At 51.0% G+C, this 22,595-nt stretch overlaps 1 protein-coding gene across 1 annotated transcript; it reads left to right on the top strand.

Annotated features, from left to right (window-relative positions):
• Nucleotides 1–401: 401 nt before the first annotated feature.
• TNK1 (tyrosine kinase non receptor 1) lies at nt 402–22,063 on the top strand. Its single transcript, XM_060256486.1, has 13 exons — nt 402–564; nt 995–1,093; nt 4,361–4,698; nt 6,852–7,004; nt 9,954–10,222; nt 11,559–11,685; nt 14,647–14,793; nt 15,838–15,932; nt 18,787–18,986; nt 19,839–19,934; nt 20,026–20,378; nt 21,535–21,630; nt 21,936–22,063. The coding sequence occupies exons 1-13, from the start codon at nt 402–404 to the stop codon at nt 22,056–22,058; spliced, it is 2,259 nt and encodes a 752-aa protein (XP_060112469.1). The 3' UTR covers nt 22,059–22,063.
• Nucleotides 22,064–22,595: the final 532 nt, after the last annotated feature.

The following is a 22,595-nucleotide window of genomic DNA, read 5'->3' as shown; positions in this document are numbered from 1 at the left end:
GCTAGAAATCCCTGAGAAGCCCACCTCAGGATGCAAAGACAACTGCCACTCCCCAGGGAGCGGTCTTCAGAGGTACGCTGCCTCTGACCCTGGCGGGGGGGGTCTGTTTCTGACATATTTGTAAGGCTGGACTGAAGACCACACAATCCAAGCCAGGCCACAAGGAGGAAGCAAGCCCACACTGGAAAAGGTGCTGGCAGATGACTTACGCAAGTGAGCCAAGCTGCGTATTTTGGGGGGAAATTTTAAATAAAATGGAATTAACATTTCCAGGACCTTGCAGGGAGGGGGTCACTAAGGCAAAGTTTGGGGCTGTCAGATCCATCTTGACATGGGCGCAAGGAACGTTTGGTCTCATCTTGTTCCCTGTTTCCCCACCGCCTCTCCTCTAGAGATGCCTCATGGCACCCGATGACGGCACTGAATGGTTGCTACAGCTGCTGACAGAGATCCAGTTGGAGCAGTTTTACAGCAAGATCCGCAATGAACTCCACGTGACGCGGCCGGGCCATTTTGATTACGTCAGACCCTCTGACCTCGACCGCATTGGCATGGGGCGCCCAGGTAGGGGTCGTGGGGGAACTGGTGGGCGGGCAGAGGGGGAGTGGCAGAGCTGAGGGTTCAGTGGACAGAGACTGAGGCACAACCAGGATTTCTACACCTCAAGAGGCCTTCATCATAGATATCCCCAGAAATTGAGCTTTTGCCTTCAAAGCCAAATTCCTAGTCCTTAGGAACCGCAGAGAGAGGAGTCTGAGAAAATGCAAACAGAGCTTGGTGTGGAATTCTAGATGCTGATTCAACAGGACTTCTTGTAGTCAAAATAGGCATTTCTTTATGTAATATTATAGTAGTTTATATCTTTTGACATGCCAATAAAGGTTGTCTGTCTGTCTATGTAATAATGATGTTTACCTCTTCTTAAAAGCTGGGGGCAAAGAATGGTGCCTTTGATGCAGCTTCACTGATGATGTGTTACCTTTTTTTCTTTTAGGACAGAGACGGTTAGAAGACGCTTTAAAGCGACGGAAACCACCCGGGCAGCGCCCCATGTCCTGGGTGTACAAGGTTGGTCTTTTATCCTCCTCCGGCTGATCCCAGGGGGCAGGCGGGTGGGGGGATATGAGAAGGCTAAGGCAGTGAGCTGGGAATGCAGGGAAAGAGTTCCCGCAGGCCGCCCACTTGCTTCCGGGTTCGGTCCCGAGTGTGGGTCCTGACTTTGAAAGCCCTTCATGCCCAAGGACCACATGTGCCAGTGGGGTGCCCCCTGCTGGAGGGTGACAGCTAAGGCCGCTTCTGCAGCCACTGCCTTTCGACAGCAGGCCCCTCTGTATGGGACTGAGTTCCTGGCAGGGGGGAGGGAAGCTTTTCAGACAGTGCCACGAGACTGTTTTTAATGCAGAATTGTAAGCTGCCTTTATGGGCATAACCATTTTGATTAAATTATAAGAACATAAGAAAAGCCATGTTGGATCAGGCCAATGGCCCATCCAGTCCAACACTCTGAGTTACATAAGAACATAAGAGAAGCCCTGTTGGATCAGGCCAATGGCCCATCCAGTCCAACACTCTGTGTCACATAAGAACAGAAGAGAAGCCCTGTTGGATCAGGCCAATGACCCATCCAGTCCAACACTCTGTGTTACCTAAGAACATAAGAGAAGCCCTGTTGGATCAGGCCAATGGCCCATCCAGTCCAACACTCTGTGTCACATAAGAACAGAAGAGAAGCCGTGTTGGATCAGGCCAATGGCCCATCCAGTCCAACACTCTGAGTTACATAAGAACATAAGAGAAGCCATGTTGGATCAGGCCAATGGCCCATCCAGTCCAACACTCTGTGCCACATAAGAACATAAGAGAAGCCCTGTTGGATCAGGCCAATGGCCCATCCAGTCCAACACTCTGTGTCACATAAGAACAGAAGAGAAGCCATGTTGGATCAGGCCAATGGCCCATCCAGTCCAACACTCTGTGTCACATAAGAACACAAGAGAAGCCCTGTTGGATCAGGCCAATGGCCCATCCAGTCCAACACTCTGTGTCACATAAGAACACAAGAGAAGCCATGTTGGATCAGGCCAATGGCCCATCCAGTCCAACACTCTGTGCCACATAAGAACATAAGAGAAACCTTGTTGGATCAGGCCAGTGGCCCCTCCAGTCCAACACTCTGTGTCACACAGTGGCCAACACACACACACACATATACATACATACATACATATACACACATATATATATATACACAGACACACACACATATGCATACACACACACACACATACTATATACTGTGGCTAATAGCCACTGATGGACCTCTGCTCCATATTTTTATTCAATCCCCTCAAAGCTGGCTATGCTTGTAGCCGCCGCCACCTCCTGTGGCAGTGAATTCCACATGTTAATCACCCTTTGGGTGAAAAAGGACTTCCTTTTAACTGTTTTAACCTGTCTGCTCAGCAATTTCATTGAATGCCCACGAGTTCTTGTATTGTGAGAAAAGGAGAAAAGGACTTCTTTCTCTACTTTCTCCATCCCACGCATTATCTTGTAAACCTCTCTCATGGCACCCCGCAGTCTACGTTTCTCCAAGCTAAAGAGCCCCAAGCGTTTCAACCTTTCTTCATAGGGAAGGTGTTCCAACCCTTTAATCATTCTAGTTGCCCTTTTCTGGACTTTTTCCAATGCTATAATATCCTTTTTGTGGTGTGGTGACCAGAATTGCACACAGTACTCCAAATGAGACCGCACCATCGATTTATACAGGGGCATTATGATACTGGCTGATTTGTTTTCAATTATTACATTTCCTCTTCCTATAATAGTATCCTGTAACACCTCCTGTCACCTCTTAAAGGGCATTTCTTGCATGAAAATCCATGAGTCTGTTTTCCCTTCCCTTCCCTTCCCCACCCTCACCAAGAAAGCTCCTTCTTTGGGTGATCTTTTGGGCTTCTGGAAGAGGAAAAATTAGAAGGGGCATTTTGCTTCATTTCCTTTGGGATTACTACAAATGGTGGCTTCCGGGAAAGATGCAGGGCCAGTTTTCCACCAAAGCCTTGGGGCAGCACAATGAGGTGGGCAGTGGTGTCCCCCAGATGTGGGGGTCCCCAATCTTTTTGAGCCTGTGGGTACCTTTGCAATTCTGGCAGAGTCTGGTGGACCCAGCCACAAAATGGCTGCCACAGCCAATGCCACAGTGAAGGTATTGTTGGAACTCTCTGTCTGGGGCAGAGAGGCTCTGTATTCTTGGTGCTAGGGGGGATAACAGTGGGAGGACTTCTAGTGTCCTGGCCCCACTGGTGGACCTCCTGATGGCATCTGGTTCTCTTTGGCCCCTGTGTGACACAGAGTGTTGGGCTGGATGGACCATTGGCCTGATCCAACATGGCTTCTCTTATGTTCTTATGTCTGGGGCAGTGATGCTCTGTATTCTTGGTGCTTGGGGGCGGGGTGCAGCAGTGGGAGGGCTTCTAGTGTCCTGGCCCCCCTGGTGGACCTCCTGATGGCACCTGGGTTTTTTGGCCACTGTGTGACACAGAGTGTTGGACTGGATGGGCCATTGGCTTGATCCAACATGCCTTCTCTTATGTTCTTATGTGACACAGAGTGTTGGGCTGGATGGGCCATTGGCCTGATCCAACATGGCTTCTCTTATGTTCTTATGCGACACAGAGTGTTGGACTGGATGGGCCATTGGCCTGATCCAACATGGCTTCTGTATTCTCTGTATTCTTGGTGCTTGGAAGGGGGGCAACCGTGAGAGGGCTTCTAGTTTCCTGGCCCCATTGGTGGACCTCCTGGTGGCACCTGAGTGTTTTTTGGCCACTGTGTGACACAGAGTATTGGACTGGATGGGACATTGGCTTGATCCAACATGGCTTCTCTCACGTTCTTATGTTCTTCAGCTGAAAGAGGGGGCAGCTGCTGCCGAAGCAAAGTTTTTAGAATATGGGCAGCCAATCAGAAGCTTGCTGGGCAAAAACTGCATCTTGCCTTGCCCATTTTCTCAAAACACTTGGTGGATGCCAGGAAAGGGGTCGGTGGGCCCCCGAGGGTCTCCTCTGGCATCATTAGGACCAGAACCAATGGGTTGAAATCAAAAGAGTTTCTGGCTCAACATTAGGAAGAACTTCCTGACCGCGAGAGCGGCTCCTCAGTGGAACAGGCTTCCTCCTTGGGAGGTGGTGGGCTCTCCTTCCTTGGAAGTTCTTAAGCAGAGGCTAGATGGCCACCTGACAGCAATGAGGATCCTGTGAATTTAGGGGGAGGGGTTTTGTGAGTTTCCTGCCTTGTGCAGGGGGTTGGACTAGATGACCCTAGATGTCCCTTCCAACTCTATGATTCTATGATTCAGTAGCAGGGAAGAGGATGGGCAGCAGTGCCATCTTGTCCCACATACACCAGGCGGGTGGGCGGAAGGGCACAGAGATGTTTGGCGAAAGTGCGTACCATAGCCAGGACTCTACCGTCATGCACTCCCCTGCCTTTTCTGTCCCTGTCAAGATGTTAACTGGAGGGAAAAATCCAGAAAACGAAGCCCCCCGCTGCCAGCCCTCCAAGCCCCCCACGGACCCTGACGTCTCCCTCAAGTGCCTGATCAGCGAGTGGGATTTAGCCCTGCAGGAGCGCCTCGGGGACGGCTGCTTTGGGGTGGTGCATCGGGCCGAATGGAACGTCCCTGGGAACGCAACGGTGAGTTTCCCCTTCGGCCTACCAGCCAACGTCTGACCCAACCTTCTTGCTGGGGGAGGGGGGCGCGCGTCTTGTCCTATTGCTTGTGTTCCTCTAGGACCGGGGGAATCTGTGGACTGACAACAGAGAGTGGGGAGCGGTGTTCCCTCTCAGCTGAGTTGGCGTGAGCTAGCTCACAGTTTTTTAGCCTCCGGCTCACACATTTTACCCTTAGGAAGGATGACCCCAGAGCAAACTAACTTATGCATAGCCAAATCACTCGCTGTGAGAGCCAGTTTGGTGTAGTGGTGAAGTGTGCGGACTCTTATCTGGGAGAACCGGGTTTGATTCCCCACTCCTCCACTTGCAGCTGCTGGAATGGCCTTGGGTCAGCCATAGCTCTGTTAGGAGTTGTCCTTGAAAAGGCAGCTTCTCTGAGAGCTCTCTCAGCCCCACCCACCTCACAGGGTGTCCGTTGTGGGGGGAGAAGACATAGGAGATTGTAAGCCTCTCTGAGACTCTGATTCAGAGAGAAGGGCAGGGTATAAATCTATGGTCTTCTTCTTCTTCTTCTTCTTCTTCTTCTTCTTCTTCTTCTTCTTCTTCTTCTTCTTCTTCTTCTTCTTCTTCTTCTTCTTCTTCTTCTTCTTCTTCTTCTTCTTCTTCTTCTTCTTCTTCTTCTTCTTCTTCTTCACAACTTTAAAGCCAGTTGCCCACAAAGTAGGATTTTTACTCACAAGACTCCAAAGGTTAGAGAGAGCATTGTGGGGAAGGATTCAGTAGACTCCTGAGCTTCTCATGTGGGTGGCACTGGCCATTGATGAATGGCTGTTACCCATGGTTGCTTAATGGAGCCTCAATGTTCAAGAGCAATATATCTCCGATTATCAGGTGCCTAGGAAACACAGGGAATACCGCCACCTCCGTGCCCTACTTCTACACTTTGTGGCTTTCAGTTTGGGTTGCCAACTCCGGGTTGGGAAATTCCTGGAGATTCGGGGTGAAGCTTGGGAAGGGTGGAGTTTGGGGGGACCTTTGCAGGGTACAGGGCTACACAGTCCCATCCACCAAAGCATCCATCTTCTCCAGGGAAACTGATTCTTGTAGTCTGGAGATCAGTTATAAGGCTGGAAAAATTCCAGGCCCCACCTGTAGTGAAGCCAAAAGGAAGTTAGGCTAAATGACTAAGAAACTTGGCTAACAAAAGGATGACTAACAGAACATGTCCAGATTACGTGAAGGGATGGCATCGCTTTACTCTGCTCTAGTTAGACCTCAGCTGGAGTCTTGTGTTCAGTTTTGGGCACCATGTTTTAAGAAGGATAGAGACAAGCTGGAACGGGTCCAGATGAGGGCGACAAAGATGGTGAGGGATCTGGGGACCAAGTCCTATGAGGAAAGGTTGAAGGAGCTGGGGATGTTTAGCCTGGAGAGGAGGCGGCTGAGAGGTGATAGGATCACCATCTTCAAGTACTTGAAGGGCTGTCCTAGAGAGGATGGTGTGGAATTGTTTTCTGTGAGCCAGAAGGTAGGACCAGAACCAATGGGCTGAAATTAAATCAAAAGAGTTTCCGGCTCAACATTAGGAAGAACTTCCTGACCGCGAGAGCAGTTCCTCAGTGGGACAGGCTTCCTCCATGGGAGGTGGTGGGCTCTCCTTCCTTGGAGGTTCTTAAGCAGAGGCTAGAGGGCCATCTGACAGCAATGATGATCCTGTGAATTTAGGGGGAGGTGTTTGTGAGTTTCCTGCATGGTGCAGGGGGTTGGACTAGATGATCCTGGAGGTCCCTTCCAACTCTAGGATTCTATGAAAAGGAAGTTAGACTAAAAGGACAGGTTTTGCCAGAGGTCAAACCTCCTTCTGTTCATAACCCTTTGTGCATCTCCTCCCTTCTCCTCACTCACAACAGAGGACCCCCCCAAAAAAGTTTGAGTGTCAGAGCGAGACATGAGAGACTCAGGTTCAAGTGCTCTCTCAGCCATGAAGCTCAGGGGGTGAGCAGGGGACAGTCTCTGCCTAGTCTACTTTGCCGGGTTGTAGTTGGGGGGTGCAAACAGAGGAAGGAGGAAAGGCACCAAGGCCATCCTGAGATCCTGGAAGGAGGGGTGGGATAAACTGTGATAAATGGCAAAATTCCCAGGATCACCTACCTGCTCCCCGGTCCCTTCTGCAGATTCCGGTGGCAGTGAAGTCTCTGCGCTCCGACGTCTCCTCCGACCCCGGTGCCCTCATCGACTTTTTGAACGAGGTCAACGCCATGTGCTTCCTGGATCACCCCAACCTCCTGCGCCTCCACGGGGTGGTGCTCACCCAACCCCTCAAGATGGTAAGGGGGACAAGGGGACAGGGAGAGGATGGCAGCTGTTGAAGACCGCTGCCTTTCCTGGTGGTCAAGACGCATCGTTCTCTTTAAGCTGTTCGAGGGCGTGCTGGTGCACAAAATATTGCTTTTTATCATTTTTATTGATTTTAACTACAAAAAGAAGAAGCATAAGCGTAGATGATGATGAAGAAGAAGATATTGGATTTATATCCCGCCCTCCACTCTGAAGAGTCTCAGAGCGGCTCACAATCTTCTTTCCCTTCCTCCCCCACAACAGACACCCTGTGAGGTAGATGAAGATATTGGATTTATATCCCACCCTCCACTCTGAAGAGTCTCAGAGTGGCCTACAATCTCCTTTCCCTTCCTCCCCCACAACAGACACCCTGTGAGGTGGGTGGGGCTCGAGAGGGCTCTCCCAGAAGCTGCCCTTTCAAGGACAACTCCTGCCAGAGCTATGGCTGACCCAAGGCCATGCTAGCAGGTGCAAGTGGAGGAGTGGGGAATCAAACCCGGTTCTCCCAGATAAGAGTCCGCACACCTCACCACTACACCAAACTGGCTCTCCATTAAAGATGGGGAAGGGTAGATACAAAGTGAGAAAACAGAAACAAAGAAAAATGCAAATATGTCAGTTACAATTCTACCTCAAAATAAAATACCCAAATCTTTCTACCTGCAAGTATGAAGTTCTCCCCTTATATTTTACCATCTTTATCTTTCATTATAGATTTTTTACTGAACTATTACTTAAAATACAAGTCTAAACAATTCTTCTTCAGCAATATAAGTATAAAAAGATCAGAGAAGTCCCAACGCAGAGCTGACTGGCTGAGCCAGTTTGGCGTAGTGGTTAAGTGTGCAGACTCTCATCTGGGAGAACCGGGTTTGATTCCCCACTCCTCCACTTGCAGCTGCTGGAATGGCCTTGGGTCAGCCATAGCTCTGGCAGAGGTTGTCCTTGAAAGGGCAGCTGCTGTGAGAGCCCTCTCAAGCCCCACCCACCTCACAGGGTGTCTGTTGTGGGGGAGGAAGGCAAAGGAGATTGTGAGCCGCTCTGAGACTCTTTGGAGTGGAGGGCGGGATATAAATCCAATATCTTCATCTACCTCACAGGGTGTCTGTTGTGGGGGAGGAAGGTAAAGGAGATTGTGAGCCGCTCTGAGACTCTTCGGAGTGGAGGGCGGGATATAAATCCAATATCTTCATCTACCTCACAGGGTGTCTGTTGTGGGGGGAGGAAGGGAAAGGAGATTGTGAGCCGCTCTGAGACTCTTCGGAGTGGAGGGCGGGATATAAATCCAATATCTTCATCTACCTCACAGGGTGTCTGTTGTGGGGGAGGAAGGGAAAGGAGATTGAGAGCCACTCTGAGACTCTTCGGAGTGGAGGGCGGGATATAAATCCAATATCATCTTCTTCTTCTTAACCATATTGAAAGCACAGACTAGCTTGTTAGTTTGACAATATCGTCATTAAAATGAGCATATGAAACAAATATCTTTATCCTTCTAACTAGCTTCATTGGTGCACAAAATATTAACGGAGCTCAGGGATTTCTGCTTCAGCCCACAAGGCATTTCCTCTCCACAGGAATCAATGGAGGATGGGAGCATCTCCTTCTGGGGCCCAAATTTGGGGAGGCTTTTGAGGAGAGGCACCATTAGCTATGATGCAGATTTGGTGCCTCTAGCTCGCAAAACAGCCCCCCAGGAGCCCCAGATATCCCCAGATCGATTCTCCATTATAGCCTATGGGACCCATTGAGTATAAGGGTCCCCATAACGTACAACGGAGCTGGGAAAAAATTGTGTGTGGGGTTTTTTTTTGCATACCCCGATTATGCTTTTCAGTATGATTTGTAAGCGGCCTTGAGTCACAAGGAAAAGTGAGCTATAAATATTTGAATAAATAAGTAGTTTGGGCAGGTTGGTAACATTTAAGCAACTTCCTGATTGTTAGGCGAGGCAGAACTCTGACAGTGGTTGTTCCTTCGACTCGACCTGTAATGCCGGTTGTCATATCTCATTTAGAAAACAAAACAGATTGCAAGAGTTTTTTCTCCCCTAAGTCCTGTTATGTTTTCTAAGGCTTAGTCTATCGATATATGGAAACGGGTGGGTGAGATTTGACTTGATTCTATTTTCTCTTATGATCTTTAAATTATTCTTACAATACAGTTTACATGTAATTTAAAAGAATTCATTCTGAGATTTTTACAAGGTTAAGGAAGCAGGGGTGGAATTCCAGCAGGAGCTCCTTTGCATATTAGGCCACACACCCCTGACGCAGCCAATCCTCCAAGAGCTTACAAAAAAGAGCCTTGTAAGCTCTTGGAGGATTGGCTACATCAGGGGTGTGTGGCCTAATATGCAAAGGAGCTCCTGCTGGAATTCCACCCCTGTATGGAAGTAATCTTCCAAAAACGAATTGCTGTGAAAGTCGAATATAGACTCGCTCACAACGCTGTGGAGCTCAGAGGGAACGCTGGTTAGGAGGGCTACAGCTAGAAGGAGACTGAGCACTTGGCCGTCTGGGTCCTTGGGAGAAGTTGCAGGAGGGTCGCAGGACCTCCGGGGAGGGCCTGAGACATTGCGCTGCCCTGGTGTCAAACCTGAAGGCAACCCTGGGTTCGAATCCCAGCTTCTACCTTGGGTCACCTTCAGCCTGTCACGAGCTCTTGCCTGGCCTGCCTCACAAGGTCGCTGTGTTGTGCAAAAGCAGAGGAGGGGAGAAGTGGGTTCTCTGAGTCCCAGCTGTGGGAAGAAAAGCGGGAGATAAATTAGCTCACACAAATGCACCCTCCCTTCCTGCTCTCAGCCGTGGGGAAGTTCTCCTGCCCAACCCTGCTGAAAGGAAGAGGAGATGCAAGCCCCCGCATTCCTTTGGAACAGGAGGGGCTCTGGGATCGGACACCCCAAAATTGGACACCTTCTCCTCCTCCCCCTGCAGGTGACAGAGCTGGCCCCCCTGGGCTCGCTGTACGACTGCGTCCGCCCTCCCTTCCCCCTCCACCGACTCTGGAGTTACGCCTTGCAGGTGGCTCAGGGCATGGCCTACTTGGAAGCCAAACTCTTCGTCCACCGGGACCTGGCCGCCCGCAACATCCTCCTGGCCTCTGAAGAGCACGCCAAGATCGGCGATTTCGGACTCATGCGGCCGCTTGCGAGCAAGAGCGACCGCTACATCATGACTGCCCATCGGCGCATCCCGTTTGCTTGGTAAGAGCTTGAAATCCCGCCCTCCCTTGCATTGTGGCAGGGGAATCCCTCACACACATCCTCCCCAGGGCGCATTGTGTTCAGTTTTGGGCACCACATTTTAAGAAGGATCTAGACAAGCTGGAAGGGGTCCAGAGGAGGGCGTCGAAGATGGTGAGGGGTCTGGAGACCAAGTCCTATGAGGAAAGGATGAAGGAGCTGGGGATGTTTAGCCTGGAGAGGAGGCGGCTGAGAGGTGATAGGATCACCATCTTCAAGGACTTGAAGGGCTGTCCTATAGAGGAAGGCGTGGAATTGTTTTCTGTGGCCCCGGAAGGTAGGACCAGAACCAAGGGGTTGAAAATGGCTTCCTTCGCATGTGCTAGCTCTCCTTCCCCCCCTCTCTTTCTTGACCCCCAAATGTGGCCTCTCAAACCTTGGCTGACCACAGAGGCATCCCCAAACCCCACACTGCTTGACGTTAAGACCAACATGGAGGCTTAGGACGGGTTTCTCTTTGGAGAGCCAGTTTGGTGCAGTGGTTAAGTGTGCGGACTCTTATCTGGGAGAACTGGGTTTGATTCCCCACTCCTCCACTTGCACCTGCTGGCATGGCCTTGGGTTAGCCATAGCTCTGGCAGAGGTTGTCCTTGAAAGGGCAGCTGCTGTGAGAGCCCTCTCCAGCCCCACCCACCTCACAGGGTGTCTGTCTTCTGAGAGCCAGTTTGGTGTAGTGGTTAAGTGCATGGACTCTTATCTGGGAGAACCGGGTTTGATTCCCTACTCCTCCACCTGCACCTGCTGGAATGGCCTTGGGTCAGCCATAGGTCTGGCAGAGGTTGTCCTTGAAAGGGCAGCTGCTGTGAGAGCCCTCTCCAGCCCCACCCACCTCACAGGGTGTCTGTTGTGTGGGAGGAAGGTAAAGGAGATTGTGAGCCACTCTGAGACTCTTCGGAGTGGAGGGCGGGATATAAATCCAATACCTTCTTCTTCTTCTTCTTCTTTTTGGCAGCTCAGACTTGCAGGTGACCTCTTGCAAAGCTTGTTTCGAGTAGCCGGCTAGCGGCGGAGCTTTCTCCGGCAGCTAGGTCTTGCGGAGGAGTTTATTTGGATCGGCAGTCTGGTGGGGGAAACTCTATGGTGCCATGGAGTTTTCACCATGAATCCTAGAGTGTCAGTGGCTGGAAGGATTTGACTTCGCAGCTGGGCTTTTGCACACCTCCTTCCGCAGAGGAGCTGAGGTCTTGCAGTGCGCTTGCGCTCCCCGCATCCCGAGCTTCCCCCCTGTAGGGTTCAGAGCAGAGCAGCCTGCGCTCAGCTTCAGACCTCCTGTTGTCACTCTGCCTCTCCCGCCCAGGTGTGCCCCGGAGAGCTTGCGCACGGGAGTCTTCACCAGCGCTTCGGACGTGTGGATGTTCGGGGTCACCCTCTGGGAGATGTTCTCCTACTGCGAAGAGCCGTGGATGGGCTTCTCCGGGCGACAGGTGAGGCGAGGTCAGGGCTCCCGGCGGTTGCCGCTTCCCGCTCGGTCCCTCCCCAGGCTTGTAGCCGGTGAGTCACGTATTTGGGTGAACCTTCCGGTTCCTCCAACGCTGCGACCTGCAAGTCGCTGATTCCAATCTCGGTTCGCCAGGAAGTCACTCGGCAGCCTCGGGCAAAACCTTCCAATTTGGAGATCGGGGGATAACAACACTGGCCGCCTTTACAGGGCTGCTGTAAGAATTCCTGAGCGTTGAGCGGCACTTAATTGAATTGACCTCAGCCCTGGGGATTAATATCCTCATTCAGGAGTGGCCAAACTGTGGCTTGGGATGCACTGGAAGCTCTTTCATACGCATTGTGTGGCTCTCAACCCCCCCACCCCCACCCCATCAGCATGCTTGGAGAAGGCAATTACATTTAAAGTTGCTTTCTTTCCACTTCTCCCTCTCCCCTCTGCCTTCCTTTCTTCCCTCCTTCCTGTTTGGTGTAGTGGTTAAGTTTGTGAACTCTTATCTGGGAGAATCGGGTTTGATTCCCTACTCCTCCACTTACAGCTGCTGGAATGGCCTTGGGTTAGCCATAGCTCTGGCAGAGGTTGTCCTTGAAAGGGCAGCTGCTGTGAGAGCCCTCTCAGCCCCACCCACCTCACAGGGTGTCTGTTGTGGGGGAGGAAGGGAAGGTGATTGTAAGAGAGCCTGTTTAGTGTAGTGGTTAAGTGTGCGGACTCTTATCTGGGAGAACCGGGTTTGATTCCCCCACTCCTCCACTTGCAGCTGCTGGAATGGACTTGGGTCAGCCATAGCTCTGGCAGAGGTTGTCCTTGAAAGGGCAGCTGCTGTGAGACCCCTCTCAGCCCCACCCACTTCACAGGGTGTCTGTTGTGGGGGGAGACGATATAGGAGATCGTAAGCTGCTCTGAGTCTCTGAATCAGAGAGAAGGGCGGGGTATAAATCTGTCTTCTTCCTCCCTCCCTCTCTCCGACTTCTGACATCCATGTCTTGTGGCTCTCAAACATCTGATGTTTATTCTATGTTGCTCTTACATTATGAAAGTTTGGCCACCCCTGCCCTAATTTGATTCAGATTGGACTCCATTCATGTGGTTTCCCAGAGTGTCTTTTTAATACAAAGCCCTTTTAGCAGTCCGTCTTTTACAGATATGAATCCTTCAGAAAACCTGGCCAGATAGACCGGCACTGTTATCCTCAGGATGCGGATTGGGGGCGGGGCAGAGAGAGCCAGACTGAGGTCTCCCCCTGAGAAGTTATGACAGAGGCCAGAGGCAAAGACCACTGCAAGAGAGGGAGGCCTTTGTGGGCTGAAGGGATGGAGAAAGATTTTCTCTGTTCCTTCGCATAACCACCACCACCCCCCCCCACAGCCAATGGAAGAGTGGGGCAGTCCACGACCTCTCTTTGCTGGTTGCTGCTTCCAGGGGGGTTTTCACATAGGGGTGCAGCAAGCAACCAGGTAAGATGTGGTTTTCCCTGAAACTCCCTGCCACAGGAAGTTCATCTTACTCCTTCTCTGCCAGCATTCTGCTTAAAAGCCAGGGGCTGCTTTTCAAGCACAACCTGTGTGGAATTTTTCTCCACCAGTCTCTGTTTCTTTTTAATCAGCCCTCCTCTTGGGATGTTGCAGGTTTTATCTGGGCTTAAGATGGGTGTTAAAAAAGGTAAAGGAAAAGGTCCCCTGTGCAAACACCAGTCGTTTCCGACCCTGGGGCGACGTTGCTTTCACAACGTTTTCACGGCAGACTTTTTACGGGGCGGTTTGCCATTGCCTTCCCCAGTCCTCTACACTTCCGCCCCAGCAAGCTGGGGACTCCTTTGATCGGCCTCAAAAGGATAGAAGGCTGAGTCAACCTTGAGCCGGCTACCTGAACCCAGCTTCCACCAGGATCAAAGTCAGGGTGTGAGCAGAGAGCTCGGACTGCAGTACTGCAGCTTTACCACTAGGAAAAGGAAAGGTCCCCCGTGCAAGCACCAGTCGTTTCCGACCCTGGGGCGACATTGCTTTCACGTTTCACGGCAGACTTTTTTACAGGGTGGTTTGCCATTGCCTTCCCCAGTCCTCTACACTTCCCCCCCAGCGAGCTGGGGACTCCTTTGACCGACCTTGGAAGGATGGAAGGCTGAGTCAACCTTTTTTTTAAAAATTTTTTTATAACTTTATTGAGAGTAAACAAACGATCTTAACAAAAGAGTTAAACATTCATCTGGGTAATTCTGAGTAATCCCTATGCATGAAACATAAAACAAAAAACAGAGAGTGAAAGTGGATTCAAACAACACGTTAATTATCACTTTTAAATAAAGTAGATTATTATCATAACATAAATTCCTCTTCAACCTAATTTCCCCCCCCTTCTTTCCCTTCTGTCTTCCTTTCAATCCATCTGTACAATTTCTTCCATTTATTACTTGCTACTGGTTTCGCCTGCCCTTTCAGAAGTGCTGAAAGTATATCTGCCTCAGCGGCAAAAAGCACTTTTCCCACCAATTCCTCCAAATTTGGGCAATTCCCTTTCTTCCAATATTTGGCTATTAAAATTCTAGCAGCAGTGATAGTATAAATCGCCAAACGTTCGTCTTCTTTTGGTATCTCCTTACCTATCATAGATAGTAACGTTGTCTCTGGTTCAAAATGAAAATTCATACCTAACGTTTCTTTTAAAAAAATATAAACTTTCACCCAAATTTTTTTAACAATATCACAAGTCCACCATGCATGATAAAATGAGTCAACCTTGAGCCAGCTACCTGAACCCAGCTTCCGCCGGGATCGAACTAAGGTCATGAGCAGAGAGTTCAGAATGCAGCTTGACCACTCTGTGCCACGGAGCTCTATAGATGGGTGTTGATTGACTGCGATTTGCTGATTTAGGGATAGTGTTTACAAAATCCAAAAGGTGGGCGATGCCGTTTACTTAGACACTGGCCAACACAGACCTTTATCTCCAGATCATGCTGAAGGTGGACCGAGAGGGGGGTCGGCTGGAGCGTCCAGAGGACTGCCCCCGGGGCATCTACGCCCTGGCGCTGAAGTGCTGGGCCCACAGCCCGGAGGAGCGACCCCGTTTCCGGGAGATTGTCAGCTTGCTGCAAGAGGTGAGAGTGGGAGCAGGCACTGCTGTTTCGGGGATAACTGCGGTGGTCTTGTGTTTTGCATCCGAAGGAGAATTCGATCATCTTTCCAGATCTGCATTCGGGTGCTAGCTATTCCAGAGTAAGTCAACAGAGGCCGTCTTTGGAGGCCTCTGCTCTGGGCGAGGGTTACCAGCTTTGGACAGAGAAAGGCCTAGTGATTTAGAGGTAGGGTTGCCAAATCCAATTCAAGATATATCTGGGGACTTTGGGGGTGGGGCCAGGAAACTTAGAGGGTGGGGCCAGGAGTGAGGTTGTGACAGGCATAATTGAACTCCCAAGGGAGTTCTGGCCATCACATTGAAAGGGATCGCACACCTTTTAAATGCCTTCCCTCCGTTGGAAATAATGAAGGATAGGGGCACCTTCTTTGGGGGCTCGCAGAATTGGACCCCCTAGTCCAATCTTTTTTAAACTTGGAGAGTGTTTTGAGGAGAGGCACTGGATGCTATGCTGCAATTTTGGTGCCTCTACCTCAAGTAACAGCTCCCCCAGAGCCCCAGATACCCATGGATCAATTTTCCATTATACCTTATGAGAATCGGTCTCCATAGGGAATAACGCAGTGTCCTGCAGACATTTCCCTCCCCTCCCCCCCCCCCCGCTTTCTGATGACCCTGAAGCGGGAGGAGGGCCTCCAAACTGGGGGATCCCCTGCCCCCACCTGGGGATTGGCAACCCTATTTAGAGGTGAAACTTTGGGCGGGGCTAGGCAGGGTTTGGGGAAGAAGAGGAGCCTCAGCAGGTTCTAATGCCAAAGCTTCCGCTTTCCAAAGCCGCCATTTTTTGCCTGGGGAGCTGATCTCTGTCACTGGGATAGCAGTTGTCTTTCCAGGAGATCCCCAGGTCTCACCTGGGGTTGGCAACCTGAAGTAGCGCTGGGATTTGGGGGGGAGGCGGAAGTCGTCTTCGCATCCCTCTTGTGTAATGAGGAAGTTTGGGGTGGCTGGCCCTCCTCAGCATCAACTCACTCCCTTGCCTGACCTGCTGCCCCCCTTCTTGCCCCAGCTGCGCCCCAAGGAAGTGAAGGCCGCCCAGGAGCTGAACGAGCCGGGATGGCTGCGCCTGGAGCCAAATGACACCATCACGGTGATTGATGCCAGGTGAGTCCGGAGCTGCAGAGGTTCTGAAGGGAGCGGGGCCTCATCCGTGTAGGCTCCCATGGTTCTCTGGCCAAGCGACCCACACGGAGGTGCGGGGATGGTGCCCAGGGACTCGGCCGGCTCCCGGACAGCACTGCGTTGCTGCAGGAGGTGATGGGCCGGCCTCCCCTACCCAGCGAATATGTGGATAGGAGACCACCAAGGAAGCCCAGGGTCGCCGTGCAGAGGCAGGCAGTGACATCTCTGGCCTGGAAGACCCTTCAGGGTCCCCGGAAGTCTGCCGCAACTTGACTTGCTGGGAGGCACCAAACACCAGAGTGGGGTTTTTTATAAATTTTTCAAGAAAAACTTTATTGAAAAGTTTTGTATGTGTGTATGTATGTGTATATGTATGTGTGTATGTATGTGCATGTGTATGTATATATGTGTATGTATATATGGACATCTGAAGCTGCCTTCTACTGAATCAGACCCTCAGTCCATCCAAGTCAGTCTTAGACTGGCAGCGGCTCTTTCTCCATGGTCTCAAGCGGAGGTTTTTCACACCAATTGCCTGGACCCTTTTTTGGAGATGCCGGGGATTGAACCTGGGACCTTCTGCTTACCAAGCAGATGCTCCACCACTGAGCCACTGTCCCTCCATAATGTGTGTGTGTGTGTGTGTATAGTGTATGTATATGTATGTGTATATATATATATATATGTGTGTGTGTGTGTGTATGTATGTGCGTATATATACACACACACTATATACACACACACACACACACACACACACACATTCTATCTATCTATCTATCTATCTATCTATCTATCTATCTATCTATCATCTATCTATCTATCTATCTATCTATCTATCATCGTGGTGGTTGGTGTGTGTGCGTGTGTGTGTGTGTGTGTGTATATATATATATATATATATATAGTATATATATATATATATATATATATATAAAGGTAAAGATAGTCCCCTGTGCAAGCACCAGTCATTTCTGACTCTGGGGTGACGTTGCTTTCACGTTTTCACAGCAGACTTTTTACGGGGTGGTTTGCCATTGCCTTCCCCAGCCCTCTACACTTTCCCCCCAGCAAGCTGGGGACTCATTTTACTGGCCTTGGAAGATGGAAGGCTGGGTCAACCTTGAGCTGGCTACCTGAACCAGCTTCCGCTGGGATCGAAGGTTGTGAGCAGAGGGCTCCGACTGCAGTGCTGCAGCTTTACCACTCTGCGCCACGGGGCTCTCTCTTTATATACATACACACACACTTATTTATTTGTATATTTTATTTATTTATTTTTTCTTGAAAAATTAAAAAAAAAAAACCCACTCTTGTGGTTGGGGCTTCCCACCAAGTCAAGTCACGACAGACTTATACATATAGATTTGATAGTATAAGATAATAAAATCACATTTAGGGATATATACCATACAAATACATAATAAAGTAACAATAAAGTGAATATAGAACATATCTATGGAGTTACAAGAGAACGATGTAATATATTATTAGTATGATATGCTTATCAATAGAAGACAAAGTCTAAGTATTTTTGAGGTAATGAGAACGATGCATTGTTATCAGATTGAACATACTCAAAAAACCAGAACCATTTCCCCATAAAATTGTTCGGTTTCGAGGATTCTACTTGCAATAACCAGCTGCAATTTTGTCTGCACATTATGTACAAATTTTGTCTTCCATATATGAGCTATTAAAAGAAGAGAGATGAGATCCCTTTTATTGCCAGAGATATCTTTTGTAGGCCAGTCATTTAAAACCACCAGAGTTTTACTTATGGGCAGGGGGCAACCAGAGACAGGATCTTTCTAAGGTGGCCCCTCATTGTTGGCCTGTCTGCCCTGCAGAGATTCAGAAAGGACCACCCGGACTACCTTTTGGTGCCCCAGCTCTAAGAACTGGGTTTTTGTTTGTTTGGTTTTGCTTTCCCTTGAGTTGGTTTCAAACAGGCCTCACTTTGAGCTATAGCTCACAGGAGCGGATCTCCAGAACCTCTAAATTTTATTGTGCTCTTTCTTTCTTACCCCCCCCCCCCCCAAATACTTGCTTCTGGGCTCCATCGTTCAACCTCCCTGTGCGAATTTTGCTGAACTCTTAAGATTTGACAAAACTTCTAACATTCCCCCCCCCCCCGAAGAATGAGGAAATAACCAAAACAATATAAAAAAGCAGACAGATGAAAATCTTCCTCGTGCCGCTGTGGCTGCAGAGGAGAAAGTAATTTTTAAAGTATGACTGGGTAAGGTTTTATTGTGACAATTAAAATTCCTGAAGTATTTTAAGGTAGATGCTGAGCTGATGTCAGGACTGTGTGGCATTTGCAAGTGAGTTGCACTGATGAGCTTCGGCGCCTCTTTTTCTACACAATGACCCCTGGCTTCACCTACTTGGTGCTGTGTTGTTTTGCTTTGAAGTGTGACTTTTGCTTTGTGTTGCTCTTGGCAGAGATTTTTGTAACGCCTTAAAAAGCAGAATACAATTTTAAAAGTTTGTTTCCGTTGCGTCACCCATGGATGGGCACTTTAACAGAATAAAATAAGCAAGTGAGAGACAGGACGGGGCCCTGCCCCAAGGAGCCTACAGTGCAAATTTGACAGGAAGAGGTTTTGTTGTGGCCTGGGGCCTCTCTCATTTATTTGTTTGCTTCTATTTTTGCATCCTGTTTGTGAGCACAAATCTGGGCTAGATTTGTACTTCGCAAACATGGCTAACACAAGCCCATCTGCTAGCAGCTGTGGGGGGGTGACTATTCATTTTGGGGAGGCTGGGGGGGAGCAAGGTTATGCTCAGGCTCTCCCTCACACATCATCCACCCCTCTGCCTTCTTTTCCAGTCCTGATTCTTCCAGCTGGCGAGGACAGAACAAGCGGACCCTCAAAGTCGGCATCTTCCCGTCGTCTGTCGTGGTGCCGGAAGAAACAGCGCCCCCTTCTGGGAGCCCTCACATTAGCCTCCCCCTTCGCAGCTCCCTTCTGCACTTGGCTCACGGGGACGTGGAGCCCGACCGGAGCTGGGGGCCCCCGACCGAATGGAGTACGTGCAGGCGGCAGTGGGGAGGTGGGGAGAGCCCAGACCCATCTTTCCATACTGGGAGCAGGGCCAGTCGTGAAGCTGGGTGCAGGGAGAAGGGAGGCTGAAGCTCTCTAGCTTGGGTTATTCCTATACCTCAGTGGGGTATAATGCCATAGGGCCAGGCCTCCAAAGCAACCTTTTTCTCTGGGAAAATTAATCTCCGTCATTTGGAGGTCACTTGTAATTCTGGGAGATCTCCAGGCCTCACCTGGAGATTGGCAACCTCATATTTTCCCCTGGCATTAGTTGGGCAGGTGCTGGGCACCACCCGCTGGCACTGTGCTGCCACAGGCTGGATCTGGGGTGAGTCCCCGAAGGATTGGTATAGGAGGTCTGTTTAGAACCATCCAATACTATTTCATTTCTCCCTTGCCTATCTCTCAACTGGGGCCCAAGGAGGCCTCCATAATTCTCCAGGCTAGGCTAAGAGCGTAAGATTAGCCCAAGGTCACCCAGGCAAACATCCATGGCAGAGGAAGGATTTGAACCTGTGTCTCCCAGATCCTAGTCCAACACTCTAGCAAGAGGGGGAAATGTCTTCAGCCAGCCACATGCACATGAAAGGCTGCCAATGGGACGTTTCCCTGGATTGTGGCTGGCTGCCACCTAAGAGTCAGTTTTGACGTTGCTGCCTCCCAGCACGATCCTTGTGTACTTCGGCAAACGTGGCTAACACAAGCCCATCTGTGAGCAGCTAATGCGATCGGGTCGTGAAGAGGCAGGATTGTGATTGGAAGGTGATGGAGGATCGCTACAGGCTAGGAGGGCTGATTAGTGGCCACGGTGCTGGTTGCAAATGATGCCGTAACAAAGGGCTGTGTTTGCTATTTAGGAAGAAACCAAAAGCCCCAGGGGGGAACGTCGGTGGTCAGAAACGAGCCGGGGCACAGCAGCTCCTGCGCTTGACACGTGAGTACCTTCTGGGCCAGCTGCCTTGCCCAGTTCTGGTCCAGTTTTCATACAGTGGCGCTCACACTTTTACTGTCTGTTCTCCCTTTAGGCCTCTCCAAAAGTTTGGAGTCCATTTCTGAGATCAGCGTCCTGCGCATCAAACCCCGGATCACCCCCTTCAAGCCAGACAACCCCTCCGCCATCTCCCGCAGACGTTTCAGTGACCTCCCGGGCCCTTTCCCGTCAGCCCAGCCCCCCGAGCCTCGAGCCCCCAAACTGGCCACCCGGCTCCCTAACCCAGCCCTCCCCTCCTGGGCTCTGCCCAAACCCGACTGCCCTCCAGGGCCCAGGGAGAAGGAGCTACGGCCTCCCCGGACAGCCCCCAAAGGAGCCGTGGGGCTCCCTGTGGCCCCCTCTGGTGGGCAACGACCCGTTACAGAAGTCGACAAGAAAATCAAGGAGGTGAGGATGTCCATTTGCCAGGGACAGATCCAGGCACAAATGCATTAAGAAAACGTGGCTTTTCTCTTGTTGGTGATGTTCTGGAGGGAGGGGGAGGCTTCCTGGTGGGGGGGGGGCTGATTTAAGTCCAGCGGCAAACTGAAACTATTTCCCCCTCCCACCATGCAAGAGCTGAATAGAAATTTAAAATAATAAGAATGTGGCATGCTACAGCAATGTCGCTTCATTCTCAGGTTTACAGGCCTTTTTGTTGTGAAGCTATAAAGGGAAATGTGCAGCTTGCTGTAGGTTGTTATACCATTGCTGTACAATCACAATTTAGCAATTTCTGATATTCTGACAAATTAAAGCGTGTTGTTGGGTGGGGTAACGGAAATGGCACAATGTGGGCAGGACCACAGAACCATATACCTTCTCATCCATGCGGCATCCAAAGGCAATGTTCTGTCAAAGATTGTATCAAACCAGGTCTGGGAAAGAGGGACCCATACCCGTGAAGCTGTGTCCTGAGCCAGACTGTCAAGGCTAGAATTGACTACTTTGGCTGGCAGCAGCTCCCCACATCTCAAGGCAGGGGTGGCCAAACTGGGGCTCGGGAGCCACACGTGGCTCTTTCACACATATTGTGTGGCTTCTGAAGCCCTCACCACCCCATTGGCCAGCTTGGAGAAGGCATTCATCTCTTTAAATCACTTCTCCGAGCCAAGCTAGTAGGTGGCTTGGGGAATGCATTTGAAATTAAAGTTGCTTTCTTTCCACCTCTCCCCCCCATCGGTTTTCTGATGTTCATGCCTTGCGGCTCTCAAACACCTGACGTTTATTGTACGTGGCTCTTATGTTAAGCAAGTTTGGCCGCCCCACTCAAGGGGAGGCCGTCCACACCCCCTACGATCTGTTCCTTCTCCCTGGAGGTGCTGCCAGGGACTGAACTGGGGCAAAGAAACCCAACCCTGTGCGGGAGACTGAGGGCCCAGGCTCTTCTAGCAAGCACCCCTCCCCACTCTCAGCCTAACCTACCTTGCAAGGCTGTTGTGTCTCCCCCAAGGCTCCCTGGCCAGAGAGCAGGGAAGGGAGCCTCCGTTGCAGAGGAGGAGGCAGCCCCAGAAAAGGTGGGTCTAGGTTGCCAGCCCCTTCTGACCCCCCTCGCCTCCCCCAGGTCCAAGAGCGGGTTCACGGGGTCACGATGGAGGAATGCCGCGAAGCCTTGCGACTGCACAACTGGGACCTCCAGAAAGCGACCCAGATGCTGAAGGTATTGGGGCCTGGTTTGCAGCTAATCTGCCTGCAATGGGGCGGGGCCAGCCCCCTTGCTCTGCCTTCTGCGCCTAGGAAGTGACACGCCAAGAGCCGGTTTGGCGTTTCACTCCCTAAGTTATATTAGGGGAGGCGATGGAATTAGTTTGGTGGTGAACTTTTCCGCAGAGAAGTGCGAGCAGGACTGAGGCTCAGCGCTTCCCCGGAATTTCTGCACCCCCCTGCCCCAGGGGTACCGCCTCCCCACCCCCAACACTCCCCCCAGCAGCAGCCTTTGACCCCGCCCCCTTTGTCTCCGCCCAGGTGGACCAGCTATTCCACATCAGCTCCCACTCCCGGGAGGAGTGCAAAAGGATCCTGGAGCGGCATCGCTGGAACCTGGCTATGGCCTCCCGCTACGTGCTCAGCAGGGGGCTGCGGGCTTGAAGGAGAATGCGATTCTTCGGCGCAGCCTCCAGCACCGTTGGGGTGGGGGGGGGAGGCCTGCTTGGCCAGAGACTCTGCTCCTCTTGCAGGGGGCCCGGGTGTCCTGACTCCCCCCCCTTTCCGAAGATGAGTCTTGCCTCCCCATCAAAGAACTCTGGTCCCACACTTAAGGGATGCTCAGAGACCTGCAGGTTCCGCTTCCACCGTCTCCTCCTCAGGTTTGCGGGACCACTTGAGATTTCCAGCAAGCACGCAAAAGCACGGGACCCTCCTTCACGGACTGGGCCCATTTCAAGGGGCCCGGGGCAGCTGTGGCGGGCGGGGGGTTGTGCCTGCTGTGTAAATGTGCAGCTGCGTGGTGGACTCTCCTTGGCTGGCCTGCAGGTAGCAGCTTTAAAGCCAGCAACGCCCAGGGTTTTTGGCTCAGCCCTGCAACGACTGCCTTTTGTCCATCTGGGCTGCACTGCTTCTGCCTGGGGGTGGGGCTGCCTGAGAGAAGGCCCCGCTCTCCCAAGCAAGGATCCTTCAGATGGAGGT

The sequence above is a fragment of the Heteronotia binoei genome, chromosome 15, assembly GCF_032191835.1.
Source record: "Heteronotia binoei isolate CCM8104 ecotype False Entrance Well chromosome 15, APGP_CSIRO_Hbin_v1, whole genome shotgun sequence".
Classification (NCBI taxonomy): domain Eukaryota; kingdom Metazoa; phylum Chordata; class Lepidosauria; order Squamata; family Gekkonidae; genus Heteronotia; species Heteronotia binoei.
The sequence above is the reverse complement of the archived record's forward strand: the minus strand, read 5'-3'. Positions and strand labels throughout refer to the sequence as shown.

Coding starts and splice junctions, on each gene's coding strand:
- TNK1 (XM_060256486.1), top strand. CDS start 402: ATGGCACCCGATGACGGCACTGAATGGTTGCTACAGCTGCTGACAGAG. Junction 15,933..18,786: donor ATCACGGTGATTGATGCCAG/GTGAGTCCGGAG, acceptor CTTCTTTTCCAG/TCCTGATTCTTCCAGCTGGC. Junction 18,987..19,838: donor GGGGCCCCCGACCGAATGGA/GTACGTGCAGGC, acceptor GCCGTAACAAAG/GGCTGTGTTTGCTATTTAGG.